We start from the raw sequence: 19392 nt of genomic DNA, 5'->3' as shown, positions 1-19392 counted from the left end.
CATGTTCTATAGAGGCACTATAGAGAGCATTCTCACATATTGCATCTCTTGCTGGTTCGGAAACAGTACGGCAGAAGAAAGACATAAACTGAACAGGATTGTGAGAACTGCTGAAAAAATAATTGGTGCTTCACTGCCACGTATCCAAGGTATCTACACAGAACGCTGTACAATGAGAGCAAATAGCATTATTAAAGGGGACATTCCACAAGATGTTTTTAAGATATTAAATAAATCTTTGATGTCCCCAGAGTACATATGTGAAGTTTTAGTTCAAAATACCATGTAGGTAATTTATTGTGACATGTTAAAATAGGCACTTTATGGGTCTGAGCAAAAATGCACCGTTTTTGTGTGTATCCCTTTAATTCCAAACGAGCTGCTCAGGTGGGCGGAGTCTCAAGCGCTCGCGCTGTAGACATGACAGAGCATCGAGGAAGATTCTCTCACGAAAGAAGTTAGTGAGCGATGTTCAGCATTATATATTTGAACAATTTTTAAAAGTCAATCATCTGTTTTATGCATACTAAATACATGTTTATCAGCAGATGCAGAACATTGTGGAATAAAAATGAAGACTTTTAGCTCTCATGCTGCTGCCAGTGTTTTAAACAGGCACAATGATTTTCAGCATGTTACAAATAAAATACACTTCCACAAACACTCAGAATTACTTTTTGACCAAACCACATGAGCACATTTAAATGATCTGTAATAAAACAACACTTTTAATGCTTAAACTTTAGAGAAACAGATCAAATGACATGTTTAAGTTTGTGTACACATATTGAACACATTCACGTTTCTGTCAGTCTCTCATCTATCTTGTAACTCCTCGTATTCATTTGAAACTTCAGAGAAACATGAAACAACATATTTACTTATTGTGTATGATAGTGAATACGCGTTGTTCTCTCACTCTGTCTCGTGCAGTGCATTAATCCTCGTGTTCATTCATATAAACTTCAGAGAAACATATTAAACAATATACTTGAAAGCGAACTGTATATTATATACCTCTTGCACTAAGGTAAGGTTAATCCTTTAGAACGTTAACTCAGTCTTTAGAAAGATTATTAAAACTACAAGTTATAAGATTGTAGGCTCCTGTTTGTGTTTGAGGGAATACAAATGCGTCGTGCTGTCAGTCATTCTTTCTCTCTGTCTATCGCACTCGTGAGGCCGTTCATGGTTGGATAGCGCAGTTAAAGGGGCGGTATCATTATAATCAGATCCCTTACCTACGTCATGGGGGGAGCGAAATCCGCATGACCTATTTATTCACATGCTTGCAGAGAGAGCCTTACCAAAACAAAGTAACAGGGTTGCTATTTTTCATGTTTTCTGGGTTGGTAGAAGCACTGGGGACCCGATTATAGCACTTAAACATGGAAAAAGTCTGATTTTCATGGAATGTCCCCTTTAAAGACTTCACCCACTTCTCACATGACATGTTCATACACCCTTCAGTCTGGTAAAAGTTACAGCAGTATCAGAGCAACAACCAGCAGGCTACTTTTTCCCACAGCCATTAGACTGCTTAACCAGAGAATGTGATTTGAACTGGAAATTGATTATTTATTTATTTATTTTAGTCTTCTTTTAGTGTATTTTAGGATATTTATATTTAAAGTGTGCTCTTTTTTTATTAGTTAATAATGCACTAAATTATTACTGAACAGTGGATGTGTGAAACACAATTTCGTTTTTATGTAAAACATGCAGTGTTGGGCAGTAGCTTCACCACAAGTAAGCTAGTAGTTTAACTACATTTTTCAGTAGCTTGGCGGTAGCTTAGCTGCTTTCTAAATCCAATAGCTTTTCAGTAGCTAAGCTCTTTTTTTGACTAAGTAGTGAGGTAGCTTCCACACAAGCTACAATTTTCCAAACATTTCTGAAGTCGTCCTGAATTTAAGAATAAGCGCGTCATTTTGAATCGACACAGGACGTTGTTTGTCCTGTATTTTCGAGTTGCAGCCTTCCTTCATTCATACAAAACATTACCACTCGCATTCTGTGAAGACTCGTGCTCTACCTCTGACTGGGTTATGTCATCAAGCCAAGCTAATATAAAAACGTTTAATAAATATTACAATTGAAACTATTAATAGAATGTGCTTTGGCGGGCACCTCACAGACTGTGCAGGCTACCTGCTGCCCGCGGGCACCACGTTTGGAGACTCCTGTGAACATGCATTTTATTCTGGGAGTAGGATAAGACCTGTCCAGCAAACCGCCCCATAATGTAAAGTACCTAGTCCTACATTATGCTTGTATTGCCTATAATTACCAAAATGCTAAATTGAAACAAAATAAATAATTACATAATAAAACTGGTTAAAAATAAAAAAGTAGCTATTGATGTCGCTTAGCTTGCTACATTTCCCAGGGGGGTAGCTTCAGTGTAGTGAAGCTTCATTTAATGTGAAGTAACTGGTAGCTTAGCTCATTACATTTTCCAAGTAGCTTGCCCAACACTGACAACATGAAACTGACAAATAAAGAATCAATCAATTGGTGGATGCCAGGATGACTAGGCCGAACAGCAGATTAGAGCATCACGCTTGCGAAATCACCCTCTTCCATATCATATTAATTACCTTCTGCTTTATTGTAACATGAAGTCTGACTCCCTCCACATCGTCTGTTAGCTTAGCTTGGCATAAAGATGGCGGCAATCGTTTATTTTCGGGTATGTTGGTGTATTTTTGTAAGTCCCACCCACTGATCTGTAATAGGTCTGTAGCGTGAAAAATGAGGAATGAGTGTTTGTAGTCTTACACCCTCGACAAAGATATAGCACTTCCTTCTTTCAATGACGCAAAATGTCAATTTTTACATCATTGAAAGAAGGAAGTGCAACACTGAAATCTGTATTTCTCCCATCTCAGGGGAAACTGAGGTATTGATGCACGACCATTCAAAAACATGACTGGGTTTCTAACGATACAAAGCAAATCGATGAAATGTCCCTTTAATTTTCGCTACTTGTTTATTGACTTATTAATAGCATTTAGCTGAAGAAAATTTGCAGCTCGGGTCCAGTCGAGTCTGTGTCCGCCTGGACAGGTTCGGGTCCAGCTTTTAAATAATTGACAGGTCTGCGTCGGTTCCTTGTCAATTTTTTTTTCAAAATAAACTTTTGTAATTGTAACAATGTACATGTTTTGAAAAAATATGTTTTCTCTAAATTTCTAAAAAACATCACTAAAAGTACGCTTGTGTTTAGTGTATTTTTTAAAAGTGTAATTAAGCATATATTTATTACCAGCGTACCTCTACACTTTTTAGAAATACATTAAAATGCCACTTAACATATTTTAATGCACTTTTAATAAGCACGTTGGGAATAAAAATTTATTAAAAACATATTACTTGAATTTTAAGTATATGTTTAATACATTTAACGTGCTGTGGACTTGCTGTTTGCGATCCCCCTCTCAATGTTACTGCATCTGAATGAACATTCAGTATATCTGACGTGATGTAAATGCTGCTGCGATATTCAAACATAAATGTGCTTTTAGATCATGCATCTTGAATTAGAGTTTTTAATTCATATAAATTTATTCATTCTTGTTTATTGCATGATTCCTCATTCATCCCACTCTCTGACTGCTTGTACATTTATTCTGAATGAAGAGGTGGGAATACTCTGGGTTTGGGCTAATATTCCGAGCTCGGAGCCCTCCCCTTAGCACGCCAAACCTTAGCCTTTACCGGGACTCATCCTCTTCAGTAACATCTCTATCATTTAATTCTTCATCTCTGGATGTGAAATAGTCCATTATAACATAATTAAGGGCACTGACATTACCAGGATTGATCAGATTGAGGTGATCATGTTTATTAGTAAAGTGAGCAGCTACTTATTTAAACTTTTTCTCATATGCTTTGCAATCGTATGATAAATTTGTATTTAAAAGTAACGTTGTGTACCATAGTCTACACAGGACTGGTTGGAGGTGTGCTTTGAAACACCTTCAATCCACATGTTATGTGGTTTATTTTGATGGGTATACTGTCTTTTTAGTTTTAAGAGAGGAAAAGCTATAGTTGACTGTGCTGCGCCAGGTGTGTTCTTAGACACCGTCTTTTCAGCTCGTCACTACATCGCGTTCCAATTTTTATGCCGTTTATTTTTCCAATACAGTCAGTAAGTTTAGAAATTTTATTTTACCCTCAACACTTATATGACAGTGTGGATGTTATTCTATTCAAATGAAATTAAAAGGGCATCTAGAACATTTGAAGAGTGAAATCTTCTGAAATAAATTTACTTTCATGGAGAATAATACACCACCCCATGCTGCAAAAAGCATCACTGACTATTTTTCTTAGTATTGGAATATAAAAAAGGAATATAATAAGAATATAATATAATAATTTGGTTTATATAATAATATAAAAAAGAATATCATAATTTGTAACGCAGTGTATAAATCGCTATTTTTCTGCACTTAACAAGTGAATTTGGCCTAGATATTTTCAGAGATAGTCAAGATGTAATTTAATGAATGCCCAATTTTGACAAAAAATTTACGTTCAACTTATTTTTGCAGTTTTTTGTTCCAGATCTGATGGCACCACAATTGTGTTCATCTGTAAAGACTAACTTGTTGGACAAAATGCGCAAGTGTCATAAACGTTTTTATAAACACACAGCTTATTTTTTGCGATAATCCAAAAGTCTATGGGTCAAATTAATGGCTTTTTTGCGAAGGATGAGGTGTACACTGGTGTTTGAGAGGGTCAAGAGCTGGACTTGTTGGAAGAAAGGGGAAGAAGAGACTAAAGCCCATGACGTCAGAGTATTTCAGGCATATGAATTATCACATCACATGTTGTTCATACAAAATTAGGAAATGTGATTTTCAGTCGTGTTTTAAATGCAATATTAAAGCTATGGTCTACGATTTCAAAGATTGTTCATTATTAATAACCTCGTTTAGATGCTGGTTATGGTTCTACAGTAAAATCCTAACAATATGAAGAGAAAAAAGAATTTAAAAAATCCATTCAGTCTATTGGGTGTATGGTAGCAGATAAGTTGACCAATGTAAACTGTCCGGCCGGACAGCTTACATTGGTTAACTGCTCTCATCCAATCCCTGCTACATTTGAAAATCCACCTCGTGCTCGCGTCTCCACCCCATCGCACACCACCCCGCCCCTCTCCTGCCTGCGACATGAAATTTGTGTCAGTGTGTGGTAGCTAGCGAAGCAGCAACATCTCACTAATGGAAAAAAAACTAAACGACAGCAGCAAGCAGCCCCTGCTTGTCCCTACAGTAAAGGTTGGAAGAAAAAGGAAGTCTGCTGAAGAAAGAGCAGAGGTTAAAAAAATTTGAAAAACGCCAGACTCTTAGTAGAATCAATATAGGGTCCGCCACTGACCGTTGGAGGAAGCTTCAGGAAGATTTGGGGCTGAAAACCGACGCCGACACGGTAGACTTTTTGTTGAACAGGTACGCATTTATTTATACTTTTATTGTATGAGGTGTTACATAAATATCTTTTTATGAGTCTGACAACATGCTGCCGGTCGGCATCGGAATGTTAGCCGTTTAGCATCGCGTATCACGGGTCAAAGTAATTATATTTACAAAGATTGTGTGAGGTGTTACATAAATATAGTATTATCAATCTGACAACATGCTCATGCTGCCGGTCGGCATTGGAATGTTAGCCGTTTAGCATCGCGTATCACGGGTCAAAGTAATTATATTTACAAAGATTGTGTGAGGTGTTACATAAATATAGTATTATCAATCTGACAACATGCTCATGCTGCCGGTTGGCATTGGAATGTTAGCCGTTCAGCATCGCGTATCACGGGTCAAAATAATTATATTTACAAAGATTGTGTGAGGTGTTACATAAATATAGTGTTATCAATCTGACAACATGCTCATGCTGCCGGTCGGCATTGGAATGTTAGCCGTTTAGCATCGCGTATCACGGGTCAAAGTAATTATATTTACAAAGATTGTGTGAGGTGTTACATAAATATAGTATTATCAATCTGACAACATGCTCATGCTGCCGGTCGGCATCGGAATGTTAGCTGTTTAGCATTGCGTATCACGGGTCAAAGTAATTATATTTATAAAGTCATTTCTTGAAGCTCAGGAGGGGAAACGTATGCCAAACGTTGTTGTGAAAGTAAATAACGTCAATTACAATCTTAATTGTAATTGTTCATTCCTTCAAGGCTTTATGTGTTTACTGCTCGGTAAATCTCTGTTCTGATGTTTACTACCAGTGATCACAGCTTGAATGAATGACGTTGTTCAGGTCGTTTACCAGTGGGAGGGATCAGGTAGCACAGAGGGGCGGGATGAGTTTTTTAAAACTTACTAACCGTCTCAGGCTTTCTCGACTGATTTTCAACATCGTAGACTACAGCTTTAAATATGCTCATGGGCATCAGTTAAAGTGTGTAGGGTTTGTCTCCATCGTTCACAAGCCTCGTCGAAATCAAGCTCTTTCAATGATCTTTTTTAACTGGTTCAAATACAGTGAGGGAAATAAGTATTTGAACACCCTGCTATTTTGCAAGTTCTCCCACTTAGACATCATGGAGGGGTCTGAAATTGTCCCTGTAGCCCTTTCCAGCCTTGTGGAGGTGTATAATTTGGACTTTGGACAGCTCTTTGGTCTTGGCCTTGTTAGTAGTTGGATTCTTACTGATTGTATGGGGTGGACAGGTGTCTTTATGCAGCTAATGACCTCAAACAGGTGCATCTAATTTAAGATAAAACAGTGGTTTGATATAAATAAGTTATCACTAAACTTGAGATAGTTAGATAGTTAAAACTAAATTTATGATATTTGGAAATAGTAATTCATTCAAGCAATGTCAGCTAAAGATCGATAATGTGAACATCGAAAGGGTCCATGAAAAAAATTTCATGGAGTGATTATTGATGACAAGGTCTGCTGGAAATCTCACATAAATATATCCAAACTAAACTGTCTTGAAGTATTTCAATCTTGGCTAAAGCTAAGTACATTCTAAATTACAGATCACGCCTCATTTTGTATTGTTCACTGGTGTTATCGTATTTAATGTATTGTGTAGAGGTTTGGGGAAACACATATCAAAATTCATTGCATAAATATTTATACTACAAAAAAGAGCAATAAGAATAATTCATAACACAGGATATTTGGAGCATACCAACTCATTATTTTTACAGTCTAAAGCATTAAAACTAATTGATCTGGTTGAATTTCAAACAGCTGTATTTATGTTCAAGGCTAGAAAAAAGTTATTGCTGGGCAATATACAGATAAGGTTTTTTGAAAAAGAGGGGGGTTATGGGTTAAGGGGAATGCCACATTTTAAGACTCCCAGTTTCCGAACTACAACGAAAAGTTTTTGTTTATCTGTCAGTGGTCAAATTGTGGAATAAATTAAATAATGAATTAAAACTATGTACAAACATAATACATTTTAAAAAGATGTGTAAAGAAATTATATTTCAGAGGTATAAAGACATAGGGTGTTAATAATAATTTGAGTGTATTTGTAATAACTTATATGTGTATAAATAATATTGTGTATGTGAAATATTTGTATGTGAACATGAAGATTTACAGATTATACAACAAAAGTAGGGATTTAAAGCGGTAGGAGTACATAAGTTTTACTTCTTCCTACTCCCTTTTGTACATGTGAATTGAGTTGTTTTATATCTATAAGTTTTTATTTTTGTTACCATGTGTTTTGTTTTCTCTTTTTTTCTTTCTATTTTGTAATTGCATTTACATGTCCAAAATAAAATAAATAAATAAATAAAAGATAATACATGGAGTGGAGGTGGACATTTTCCAGGCAGACTAACAGGTCTTTGAGGGTAAGAATTCTAGCTTATAGACACGTGTTTAAATACTTATTTCCAGCTGTATCATACAAATTAATAGTTAAAAAATCATACATTGTGATTTCTGGATTTTTTTAGATTATGTCTCTCACAGTGGACATGCACCTACGATGACAATTTCAGACCCCTCCATGATTTCTAAGTGGGAAAACTTGCAAAATAGAAGAGTGTCCAAATACTTATTTTTCTTACTGTATATAAAGCTGAACAACACCGCTAATTACTTGTTTTGTGAGAATCTCCTGCTTTGTTGCGGGTGTCTGTGAAACTGTCTGCAGCACTGGGGCTCTTGAGTCTCTCCCCACCTGAGCTGCAAGCACCAGCTCATTTGGATTTACACAAAAAACTGTATTTTTGTTCACACCCATAAAGTGCCTATTTTGACATGCTACAATAAATTATCTATATGGTATTTTGAGCTAAAACTTGGGTACTCTGGGGACACAAAATATTTATTTTACATCTTAAAAAAGTCTTGTGGAATGTCCTCTTTAAATATAATCAGTGTATTAGATAGTATATTTCATGTACACATCCTTTCATGTCACATTGTCTGTTATCAGACCTGACAAAGATGCGGTTTCTGTATGGTGTACAAGATCCATAATGGATGTTTATTACGCCATGTCTGGGATAAAGAATATGCATGATCATACTATTTATACATACAGAAACAGTGATATTAACTCTTTCCCTGCCAGCATTTTTTAAAAAGGTTGCCAGCATTTTTTTTATAAATTTCACAAAGTTAAATGGTCTTCTTTAAATATATAAACATACAAAATATCAATTGAAAGAACAAAAATTATTTGTTTCTCTTTTTATCACCTTTCAAAGATAGGTTTCTATAATGAATATATGAAAATTGAACAAAAAGCTGAGGTAATTGCATTTTTGTAAAGGGCATTTATTAAAGATCAGATTCAGAGCGATAAAAACACACAGCATTTACTGCTTTTGGATCCGAAGGCCAGATTTACTAATACTTGCGCCAGTGCTATAAACCAGTGGTTTTCAAACTGAACTGGGGGACGCGAGATGGTTCATGCATCACGATTTTAGAGCCCTGACCGATAAAGGATTTCCGATATTCCAATAGATTGGCCGATTTTTCTTTATTTATTTCAGAAACGCACAACAAAACATTAACAGATTTCCCTAACATTAGTTATTTGTAGTTATTTATGAGTTTTAGCTAAAATAATATGATATTTACTAGGTTATTCCGCTTCACTCTTGGCTTATTTAACAGCAGCAAAGCTGGACATGAGTCACAAATTTTGTCATGCATATTTGAGTAAAGGGAACTGATTGGGATGTTCTTTTAATTGTTATTCAAGCAATGTATGTCTCGTGACCAACTCAACATGAACTCACTTAATCGTTCTCTCTACCCGACTCTGGCTGGATCAGCAGGTTGCAGGATGTGTGACGCGTTATAAACGAGTGTTGCCAACAGGGAGGTTGTAGAGTGCCTTCTGGTGGACAAACTATACAACGACAACACTCATGACATGGTTGAAGGCTCTGTTTTTTTTAAATATTCATTTATCGGCCCTTATTAATGCCGATACCGATAGTTTGGAAAATGCCTAATATCGGCCGATAATATTGGCCTGCCGATATATCGGTCGGGCTCTACCATTTACTAATGTTTGCATGTGTTATATTACTGGTAGTTACATCAACCCCAAAAAAGCATGTCTTAAATCATTTTGTGCTTGAAATGTCTGCTTTCGTTGCTGATAAGAGGAGGCATTGCAGAGATAAGAGTGTGTGTGCGCTACAAGGCAAAAGATTTTTTAACACGTAACCGTTTATTTGGAATGCCAGAGGAATTAAAGGGGCATTTCACCCTTAGAAACATTAATCTTCATTGAAAGTGTGTCAGATTTGTAGTCGAAATGTAACATACATTTCAAATTTGGTGCCTATTTGACTGCGAAAAGGGGTGTTTGTGGTCTCACTTCCTCAACAAAGATATTGGATTTCCTTCTTTCAATGATGCAAAATGATGATTTTTACATCATTGAAAGAAGGAAGTGCAACACTGAAATCTGTATTTCTCCTGTCTCAGCTGCAACTGAGGAAATTATGCATGACCATTCAAAAACATGACTGGGGTTCTAACTATACAAACTTAATGCCAATGGGTGAAGTGTCCCTTTAAAGAGTAGTCACTAGAAGTTACACAATACCAAGTGTTTCAAAACTTCTTATAAACTTGTTTAAAAAAAATTGCCCTCCAGTTCTTTTTAGTGTAATAATGCTTCGTTAGTTTAGATTTTACACCCCAAATGTTTAGCGGCAATGTCCATGGTGCTAAACTCAAGCGCATTAGACGTTAGTTGATTACCCGCACCTGCAGAAGCATTCTGCGCAGCTCTAAGTAGATTGCGTTTGTCAATATGGAAATCAGCTGTTGCGCTTTTGTTATTTAATTTGTGCATTTTTAGTAAATAACCGGCAGATATTACCACTCCCATTTACTATTTTTTGGAATTTGCCCTGTTTAGCCCTTAGTGTTTAATATGTTGGGTAAAAAACGCCACCTAGTGGATAATACTAGAAATATGGATTGCTGTGATAACTTCTCATTTCCTTGCATGCCATTTTGTAAGAGCACAAGATGTGACTGTTGTGGCCTCAGAACATGTGTCTACACTACCACTGTCACTCTGTGTTCCATTTTTATACCTTGTTATATCAGGTCTCCACACCAGACAAAATATTTACGATCCAGCCCCAGATGCCAGATCACGTCAGAAAATATAAATTCACTTGTTTAACAGGCTTCTGTCAGGTTATAGGTTGATCGATCATAGCTAGAGAAGAACACAAGCAGAACACAAGACAAAGTTTATGATGATAAAATAAAAAACAAAAAGAAAAAGTTTTTATTGATGGATAATATGTCTCAATGTTCAAACTTCGTCTAACCAGCATGAATTCAACAGCGCTTCCATAAATATTCTCTCTATCTTTCTCCGTTTACATGGACAGACAGCTCATGAGACTTTACAAATTTGAGACTGAACAACCATGAAATTATAGAGACATACACTGTAAAAGATTTCTGTAGAAATTACAGTATTACTGGGTATTACTGGCAACTAGCTGCCAGTAACTTACTGTAGATTTACATTTATGTTATTTACTGGCAACAGTTTGTTCAAAGTTAAATGAACATAAAACATTTTCAGTCTTTATTTTCTACAGTAAGTTACTGGCAACCAGCTGCATAATTACAGCAAATGTTTTAAAAATATAATAAATGAATGAATGAATAAATTAATATATATTATAAATTAATAAACAATAATATAATGATAAACAGTTATAATAATAAATTGATAATAATACAAATAATATTGAATAATCAAATAAACAATTATATGGATAACTAATGATTATAAAATGATTATGTGAATAAATGATTAAAAAATAAACTAAAAAACACAAAAATAAAAACATTCTGCATGTGAGGATCTAAGGTAGGATCCATCAACCTGAATAAAAACACGCCCCCTCCTCATTTAACATATCAGACACAAAAAGGTATAATTATATACATGTGGAAATAAATTAATGTAAAAAATAAATAAATGTGGAAATAAAAAAAATTGAAAATTAATACATACATAAATGTGTGGAAAAAATATAATACACAAATAAAGAAATTAAAGTAGCAATACTTATTTATTTTTGTCTTTCATATTTCTCTGCATATTTGTTTTTATATTTATTATAATTTGTTTTATATATTTCTTTGTACATTTATTTATTTTAAAGTGGCAGCGTAGTTCCATTTGGACACACCTACCAACTAGGTGTGTTCGACTACACGCGACACCGCAAGAACCTACAGGCGGATGACATTAAAGTACAGCAAGAGCTATTTGAAAGGAATCCTTGTGTGATTTCTCCAACATGATCTCACTGAAAATCTTGTTATAGTCCCGAAAAATTTGATACATTTATTCGTGTCCATGGCACAAAGTTCAGCTTTTTCCGTGCCTTGAGCACGAATGTCTTTGTCATGTCACCCACACAAATTTCTATGAATAGTTTTTCTTTTTCGTGTCATTTTATGTATTGTTTTCTCTCTTTTTTTTCTATTTCTAAATCATTGTCGCCAGCGCCAGCATTTTTATGATTTTCACGAAAGTTTAATGCCTTCCAGAAAATGTTCTTCTTTAAATATGTAAACATACAATATACCAAAAAAGCATCATCCTATCTTCATTTGTTCTCTCTTTATCATCTCTCAAATGTGGTAAGTTTCTTTAAAAAATAGAAACATTTCAAGCAAAAAGCTGAGATAATTGCATTTTTGCAAAGGACTTTTGTTAGAGATCAGATTCAAAGCTGTAGTAAAAACATACACTGAGTTTTAACCGTTTCTGGCCTTAGTTGATGCTTTCGTGTTTTATAAGTTGAGTAAAAGCACCACCTAGCGGATAATAGCAGAAATATGGATTGCCGTAAAAACTCTGCATTGGCAGGGAAGCGTTTTCGCATTTAATTGACGAGATAACTCCTCAATGACTGGGAAAGAATTAAGTGGGAGATCAAAATAAGTATGTAGTTTAAAACTTTGAAAGCCATGTTATCTCTTGTGTTTTATTTTATCCATAGAACAAATTTCACTGTAAGTATTGAATTCCCAGATGTGTTTTGAATCTTAGTTATTGTAAGGTTATGTCAAACGTTAACTGTTGCTCCAGCCCTATTCTCCTTCCTGTTTATTGTAATGTGTTTGAAATACTGTAAAGTCTAACAATTATGGGCGTTTAACATGGTACTCGGCAAGTGCTGGAATAAGCATACGGTTACAGCCTTTTTTCGTGTAGTTGAATCGTTTTGTGCAGCATTTAGTGCAAATACGTTTATTTTCAACAGCGCCTGTCTTAAAAAGCCGTGTAGAAGGGGTAGAATTTTGGGTGCATGAGCAAGGCGTGTGGACCGACTGTTTGTAATCGCCCACGTTGTACACATCTCCTATTAAAAAAGAACTAGCAAGTACTGTGTACCGTGTAAAACGCCCACACTCTTAGAACGGATGTGTTAAAAACACGCATTTAGTGTGTTGTCCCAGAATCCACCCATCTCTGTGTTATTATAGAAGCAACACATTTGTGTTACTTTTAACACAACTTGTATTTCTTTAACACAAAATCAACACAGAATGACATATAATGTGTAAAAAAAATTACACATTCACTGGGTTGCACCAACAAGGATTTAATTAAGCAAAGTTTAGAGCTAATCTAGGGTTTGTTGATCTCAGTTTAATTTTCATTCGAGTTGTGTTGTACCACTTAAATTTAAACACAGATTAACAAATCTTAGATTAAAACTTTAACCTGTATTTAAACCATTAAAGGATAGTTCACTTTAAAATTCTGTCATAATTTACTCGTCCTCATGTTGTTCTTCTAAACCTGTATGAATTTCTTTTTTCTGATGAACACAAAAGAAGAATGAGGATGAGTAAAGTATGACAGAATTTTAATTTTTAAGTGAACTATCCCTAAAATCTGTGGTTCATTTTGTCCCCCATGATGAATTTGCCGGTGTAATTAAACAGCAACAATGCTGACGTCGTCATTCAAAAAGTGAATAAACAAGTTATGCAGGTAAAGGTAATGTAATTTTTGTATTATAAATCACTACCTACATACATTGGTAATCTAAAGGGGTGATTAAAAAAATAATAATTTGACAATCTATTAAAACAGTGTATTGTATTGTATTGATTAACGGACAATGTGGCAGGAAATATTGCGAAGCTTAGATATTTTTATATAATATAAAAGATGTGTCGACACATTTGTCATGAAGCGCTGGCGTGTGTCAAAATTAAAGTTTAAATGTAACCATGATTTTTTTTACAGGTTTAAAGTTTGGTGCAACAGAATTAATAAATAAGCTTTGATTTAAGCCAGATTTAGGCCTAATCCTTATTGGTGCCACCCACCCATAATGTGTTAAAATCTTAACACAAAAAGATATGTAAAAAATTAACACATCCTTTCTAAGAATGCATTAGAGTTCACAAACATCTATTCTCCTCTACCTAAACCTTAACCTTTATCTCAAATTTTATTTATTTATTTTCATAGTTAAACCTTTATTTCATGTTTTTATGTTTATCTTCTCATAAACAACCCTTTGATTATCCCATTTAACAGATCAAATCAGAGCAATGAAAACTTAAGACCCTCCTAAAAACAGAAAATGGTTACCAGCTGCATTGGAGGAGCCCGACAAAACAGGATTAAGGCAAAACTATTGTTTTGTACTCCAATTACACCTGTATTTTGTGCTGATAATTTGTAATCACCTGAGCTGTTATACTAGGTCTCAATGGGACCTACAGGTACATAAAAGTGTTTTTTTTTATTCTAAAACACTAATTTTCCTTGGCATCTTTCACAGTTCATATTTTTAACTTCATCGGACACTTTATAATATGAAAGATTTCCAGTAGAAAAGGCACAGTGACTATTTAATATATAACTACAGATAGAATGTTTTTATTGCTCTAAAAATGTAAATCTAGTCAAAGCATATTATCAGTAGCCATATTACTAATGTTTATAGTCAAAGTGTTTCTTGCTGCAGAAAAAGACACCTAAGTCATTTAGAAGGAAATTATTCCTTTTTATTTACTTTTAAAAAGTATTTTGCAAATGTTTTTTCTTATTTTTATTGATTGTTAAGGGATATTGTAGTAGAATGTTTACAGAATAAACGGAAAATAATTGTTTATTCTCTGTATGAAGGAGTGCTTTGTTTCTCATTTACACCTGTATTACAATAGAACCATGCAATGAATAGAATCACATTAATAGAAAACAGATCACTGTATTATTATACTACTGCACTATTATAGATTGTTGACCTAAATTGTGTGGTGCACTTAAAAGTTTATTTTTATATAAATATATAAAGTAGCTAGTCTGGTCAGAGCTCTTTCAGTGTCAAGGACAGCTGCTGTGGAGAGGCTTAACTATGGCTGTGATGACGTGGAAAATGAAATGTCCTTTTTTATTAAGATCTGAACATCAGCACAGTCATTTATATAAGCTACTGTTGTGAAGGTTGAAGTATGGCATTGCCTCTTCTAATCACAGACCTCTATTTTTGATGGATTACATCCAGCTTGCACATTGATTTATTTAAGGTATTTAATAAATTTGATGCTTCCAACACTAATTATAGGTTTAATTATGCATGTAATGATGATTTGTAATTATTTTGTTTAATAGTATAAGTAAATTTAGTTGTTTATACACTCTCAGAAATAAAGGTACAAAACTGTACCTTTTCTGTCACTGGGGCTGTACCGTCAAAAAGTACAGCTTTGCACCTAAGGATATCATTAGTACCCCGGAAGCACCCACATGGAAAGAACCTATATGTGGATATATGTGCATATATGAAACCTATATGCAGCTTATATGCACATATATGCTGCATATATACAGCATATATGCGCATATATGAAACATATATGCAGCTAATATGCACATATATGCAGCACATATACAGCATATATGCACATATATAATAATATATATGCACATATATGAAACCTATATGCAGCTACTATGCACATATATGCTGCCATGGGCGTCGGAAGCAAATGAAAAGTGGGTGGGTCCCCACATATCCCCCCCACCCCCGAAAAATACATTTACTGCAATATTTGACATTTTCATGTTTCCTTTTAATTAGCCTGAAAATTTGCGTTTATTAAATTAAAGACAGTAGCCTATTGCGGTCGAAATTCTGGTAATAGCCCTTTAAATATTTTGCAAATAATGACAGATGTCATGTTTCATTTATCTTTCTCTGTGTCATTTTTTTCTCTACTCTGCTGACAGTAGGCTACAATGTTTATTTTTTATTTTGAGGAAATAAAAGGAAAAACGAATGAAGGTAAACTGATACAACTTACCTTTTTTATTTGTTATACACAATCTCTCTTTCTCTCTCTTAGAGAAATATAAATGTGAGATTCTGGAAATGAGATCACTTTATTTTATGGTATCCGTCGGGAAACAATGCTGTCATAAGAGTTTGAGCATGTGTACTTCTAAAACACAATCGATTAAACAGAGGTATGACTTTATGAATTATCTGCACCTCGCAAATAATAAAAATATGTGAAGACGTTCATATCGCAAATGAAAAGTAATTGGCTTCTGTAAAAAAACTTGAAAATTATCCAGCGATCGTGCCATAATCAAAATAAACTATTTTACAGCAGTAAAAATATTTTAACGAGTAGCCTACACTTTTAACGTTTGAAAGGAACCCCATTTAGTGCTGTGTTAATTATCATTAAAAGCAAAACGGGAGTCTCTGTGCCTCCGCGACAGACGCAAATCTTCTGGCATCTCTCCTCATCATCTCCTCTTTTTTTCTTCTGTGTCTTGAACTTGGGGCTCGAGTCCGACCTAAGGTTCGAGCTGCCTTTAAGAACACCAAGCTAAGTTCCTTTACCGTTAATTATTAAGACTAAATGGGCAGGCAAACTCGTGAAACAATGAAAGTAAAATAATCCGCTTTAATATGGTTTTACACGTCTATAGAAAATATACTATAAATAAAGCAGTTATTAATTTTCCTAATGCATGGTTGTTTGACATTTACTTCTGTTTAAAACGTTATACATTTGGAAAATGAGGTTTTCAGCACTATGTTCGAACAGCAACTCAGCGTCCACTTACCCCCGCGAATTATGTTTAAAAGCTGAAACGGGTCCGCGGTGTAAAAAAAGCAAAGGTTAGGGATCCCTGCTCTAGTGGAATGGATTTGGACTAACAGCGCTTTGATAAGTGAACAGACAAATGCGCTAAATTAGAAAAAAAGTGGGTGGGTCCATTATCATTGGTCTTAAAAAGTGGGTGGGTCCTGTCCCACCCACGTATAATGGTTCCGACGCCCATGTATGCTGCACATATACAGCATATATGCCCATATATGCTGCACATATACAGCATATATGCCCATATATGATAATATATATGCTGCATATATGCAAAATTGAGGTGCATATATGTGCATATACAGGCCATAAATTATGTGAATTATTAAATAAAGTTATGATGTCTGCACATTTAAAACATTTACAAGATCTGTCTACGACATGTATAACAAAATGGTTTAATTTAACAGCTACTGTTCATTGATATTTAACAGAGACAGTAGCGCAGATGGGAAAGCGAGTTGTCTAATGATCGGAAGGTTGGGTGTTCGAATCCCAGCAGTGGCGTGTGGGATTGCATTTTTTTTGTAATCGGAAGGTTGGAGGTTTGAACCTTGCTCCTGCAGGTGCAGACTGTCATTGGTTGGACCTTTATTTATGTTTAATTTATTAGCAGCTACAGATTTTAATAATTTTTCCAATATATAGGTTAACATATATGTGCATATATGTACATATATGTACATATAATATAGGAAAACGGCCAATTTTATATATGTCACATATATGTAAAACTTATATCAAAACCTATATTGAAACATATATGTTTATATATATTTTTTCCATGTGGGCAGTGGTGTAGTGCAGGGTATACGCAGGTATACGAAGTATACCCACCTCTTTATTTGATGGCAGGGGGTATACCCACTTCTACTGGGGCATAAATTAAGGGTATACCCACTTCTCCAGACACCACTACACCACTGCCCGGAAGTACATTATGGGACCAAAGAGAGCTTATTAGTACCTCAAAAACACATATAAGTATCTCAAAGGTACATATTGGTACTAAATGTTTACACATCTGTACCTAATGGTCCATACAATTACCTTCTTAAAGTGTGCTGCCCCACTGACAGCTAGGTTACATATTTTGACTTTTTTCTAACAACGTAGGTCCTTAAGGTCTGGTAATCTACCCAAAAATGTATTCTGTTTTGTATTCATGTAAAGGTACCAAACAGAAACTTAGGGTACAGCCCCAGTGACAGAAAAGGTACAGTTTTGTACCTTTATTTCTGACAGTGTACAACAGACAAATGTGACCTTAACGACACAAATGTGAAACTGACCAGCAGGGGCAGTTCTAGGCCCTTTTAGTCAGCCATATTTAAATTCAGTGCAGATTGATGTTAGTTTATGAATTGGGTGTTCGAATGCATGCTGTGTTAGAAAGTAAATAGCCTAATGTAATTACATATAATGTATAATAAAATAACAGTTTGTTTTCATACAAATTGTTAGTATTTCTACAGTAAATTATGTCACACAGATAACTTTAATACCTTTAGTTTATAGCTGTTTTGGTCAACAGTCACCACTACTACAATTGTGTTATTGTTTTATTTTTTTGACTGAAGATCAAGCAAAACTGTATGTTTGGAACTGTATGGTATAGTAAAATATGTAAATTCTTAACTGTTGCCGATTTACAAAAAAGACATCACAATGCTCTCTTCACATCCTCACTAAGGTCGCGGCCCCCCACTGCTAAGAAACAGAATCTCCTCTGTGGCCAGATTCCTGAGATAAGGTGACAGCGGAGAGTCTGAAGGTTGCTGCGTAGCCATGCGTAACAGACGTGACCCTGTGTAGCTTAAGTAATGTTGTTTACCAATTGTCATAGGCCTATTTCACTGTAAATAAAAGTGAATTTTTTTTCTTCCTGCCTAGAAGTATATTTTCATCATAACATATATATCTCCGAAGCTGCTGTGTACCGAAGGATAGCAACAGTTTCATTTCCACCTTCTACCACTAGATGGAAGCAGCAGTCTACTCTGTACTTTTCAATCCGCATTTGAAAGCCACAGGTTTAAACAGTTGAACAGTACCCATATGAAATAATGATAAGAGAGGTTAAACAATATTTATTTGCTTACTTGACTAAATAAAAATAGTTAGACACAAGTTTATTCTGTGTTTCCTCTACAAACAAATCGTGTTGCATACAATTGTTGCATGTATTGGATATATACTTGATGTTTGTTATCCATAGACCTATATATTTTGTTTGATTACATCCATTTAATTGTTACTATTTGCCATGTAAAATGTGCTCTCGGTTTATCTGAAAAACTGGATCTCACGTGGTGACACACTTTAAAGAACACGAAACAGATGTGGAAGCTCATTAGCTGAGCAAAACCTCACACCATGACTGTTACCATGTACCAATCACTAAGGTTTAAAAAAAAAAAAAAAAAAAAACAATAATATACTTTAAAAAAAAATCTATAAAGGTACCTTAAATGTGTAGTCACTAAATATTGAGCAATTTCTTTCAGTACCATGTGTGAGAAAAGGGCTTTGCTATTTAAAAACATTGGGTAAGATGTTTTTTTCTAAACTACATAGAATTTCTTGTACATATGCTTGTACATTTCTTGCATATCTGTACATATGCACTGTTCAATCTGCTTGTAATTGGGACTCACTTGGCAAAATGTTACCAGTTAAATTAGTCTTGGTGAAGCATATGAATACGAGATTGGTCTTATTTTC

General features: G+C 34.8%; 1 protein-coding gene across 1 annotated transcript in view; it reads left to right on the top strand.

Annotated features, from left to right (window-relative positions):
• The window catches only part of arl6 (ARF like GTPase 6), a 102695-nt gene extending 84143 nt beyond the window's left edge, over positions 1-18552 (top strand). Inside the window, exon 8 of the mRNA XM_065295789.2 lies at positions 18362-18552. Within this exon, the coding sequence (XP_065151861.1) occupies positions 18362-18420 (59 nt within the window). The 3' untranslated portion in view covers positions 18421-18552. The remainder of the gene's footprint in view (positions 1-18361) is intronic.
• The last annotated feature ends 840 nt before the right edge of the window (positions 18553-19392 follow it).

The sequence above is a fragment of the Paramisgurnus dabryanus genome, chromosome 4 (genome assembly GCF_030506205.2).
Source record: "Paramisgurnus dabryanus chromosome 4, PD_genome_1.1, whole genome shotgun sequence".
Lineage (NCBI taxonomy): Eukaryota > Metazoa > Chordata > Actinopteri > Cypriniformes > Cobitidae > Paramisgurnus > Paramisgurnus dabryanus.
The sequence above is the reverse complement of the archived record's forward strand: the minus strand, read 5'-3'. Positions and strand labels throughout refer to the sequence as shown.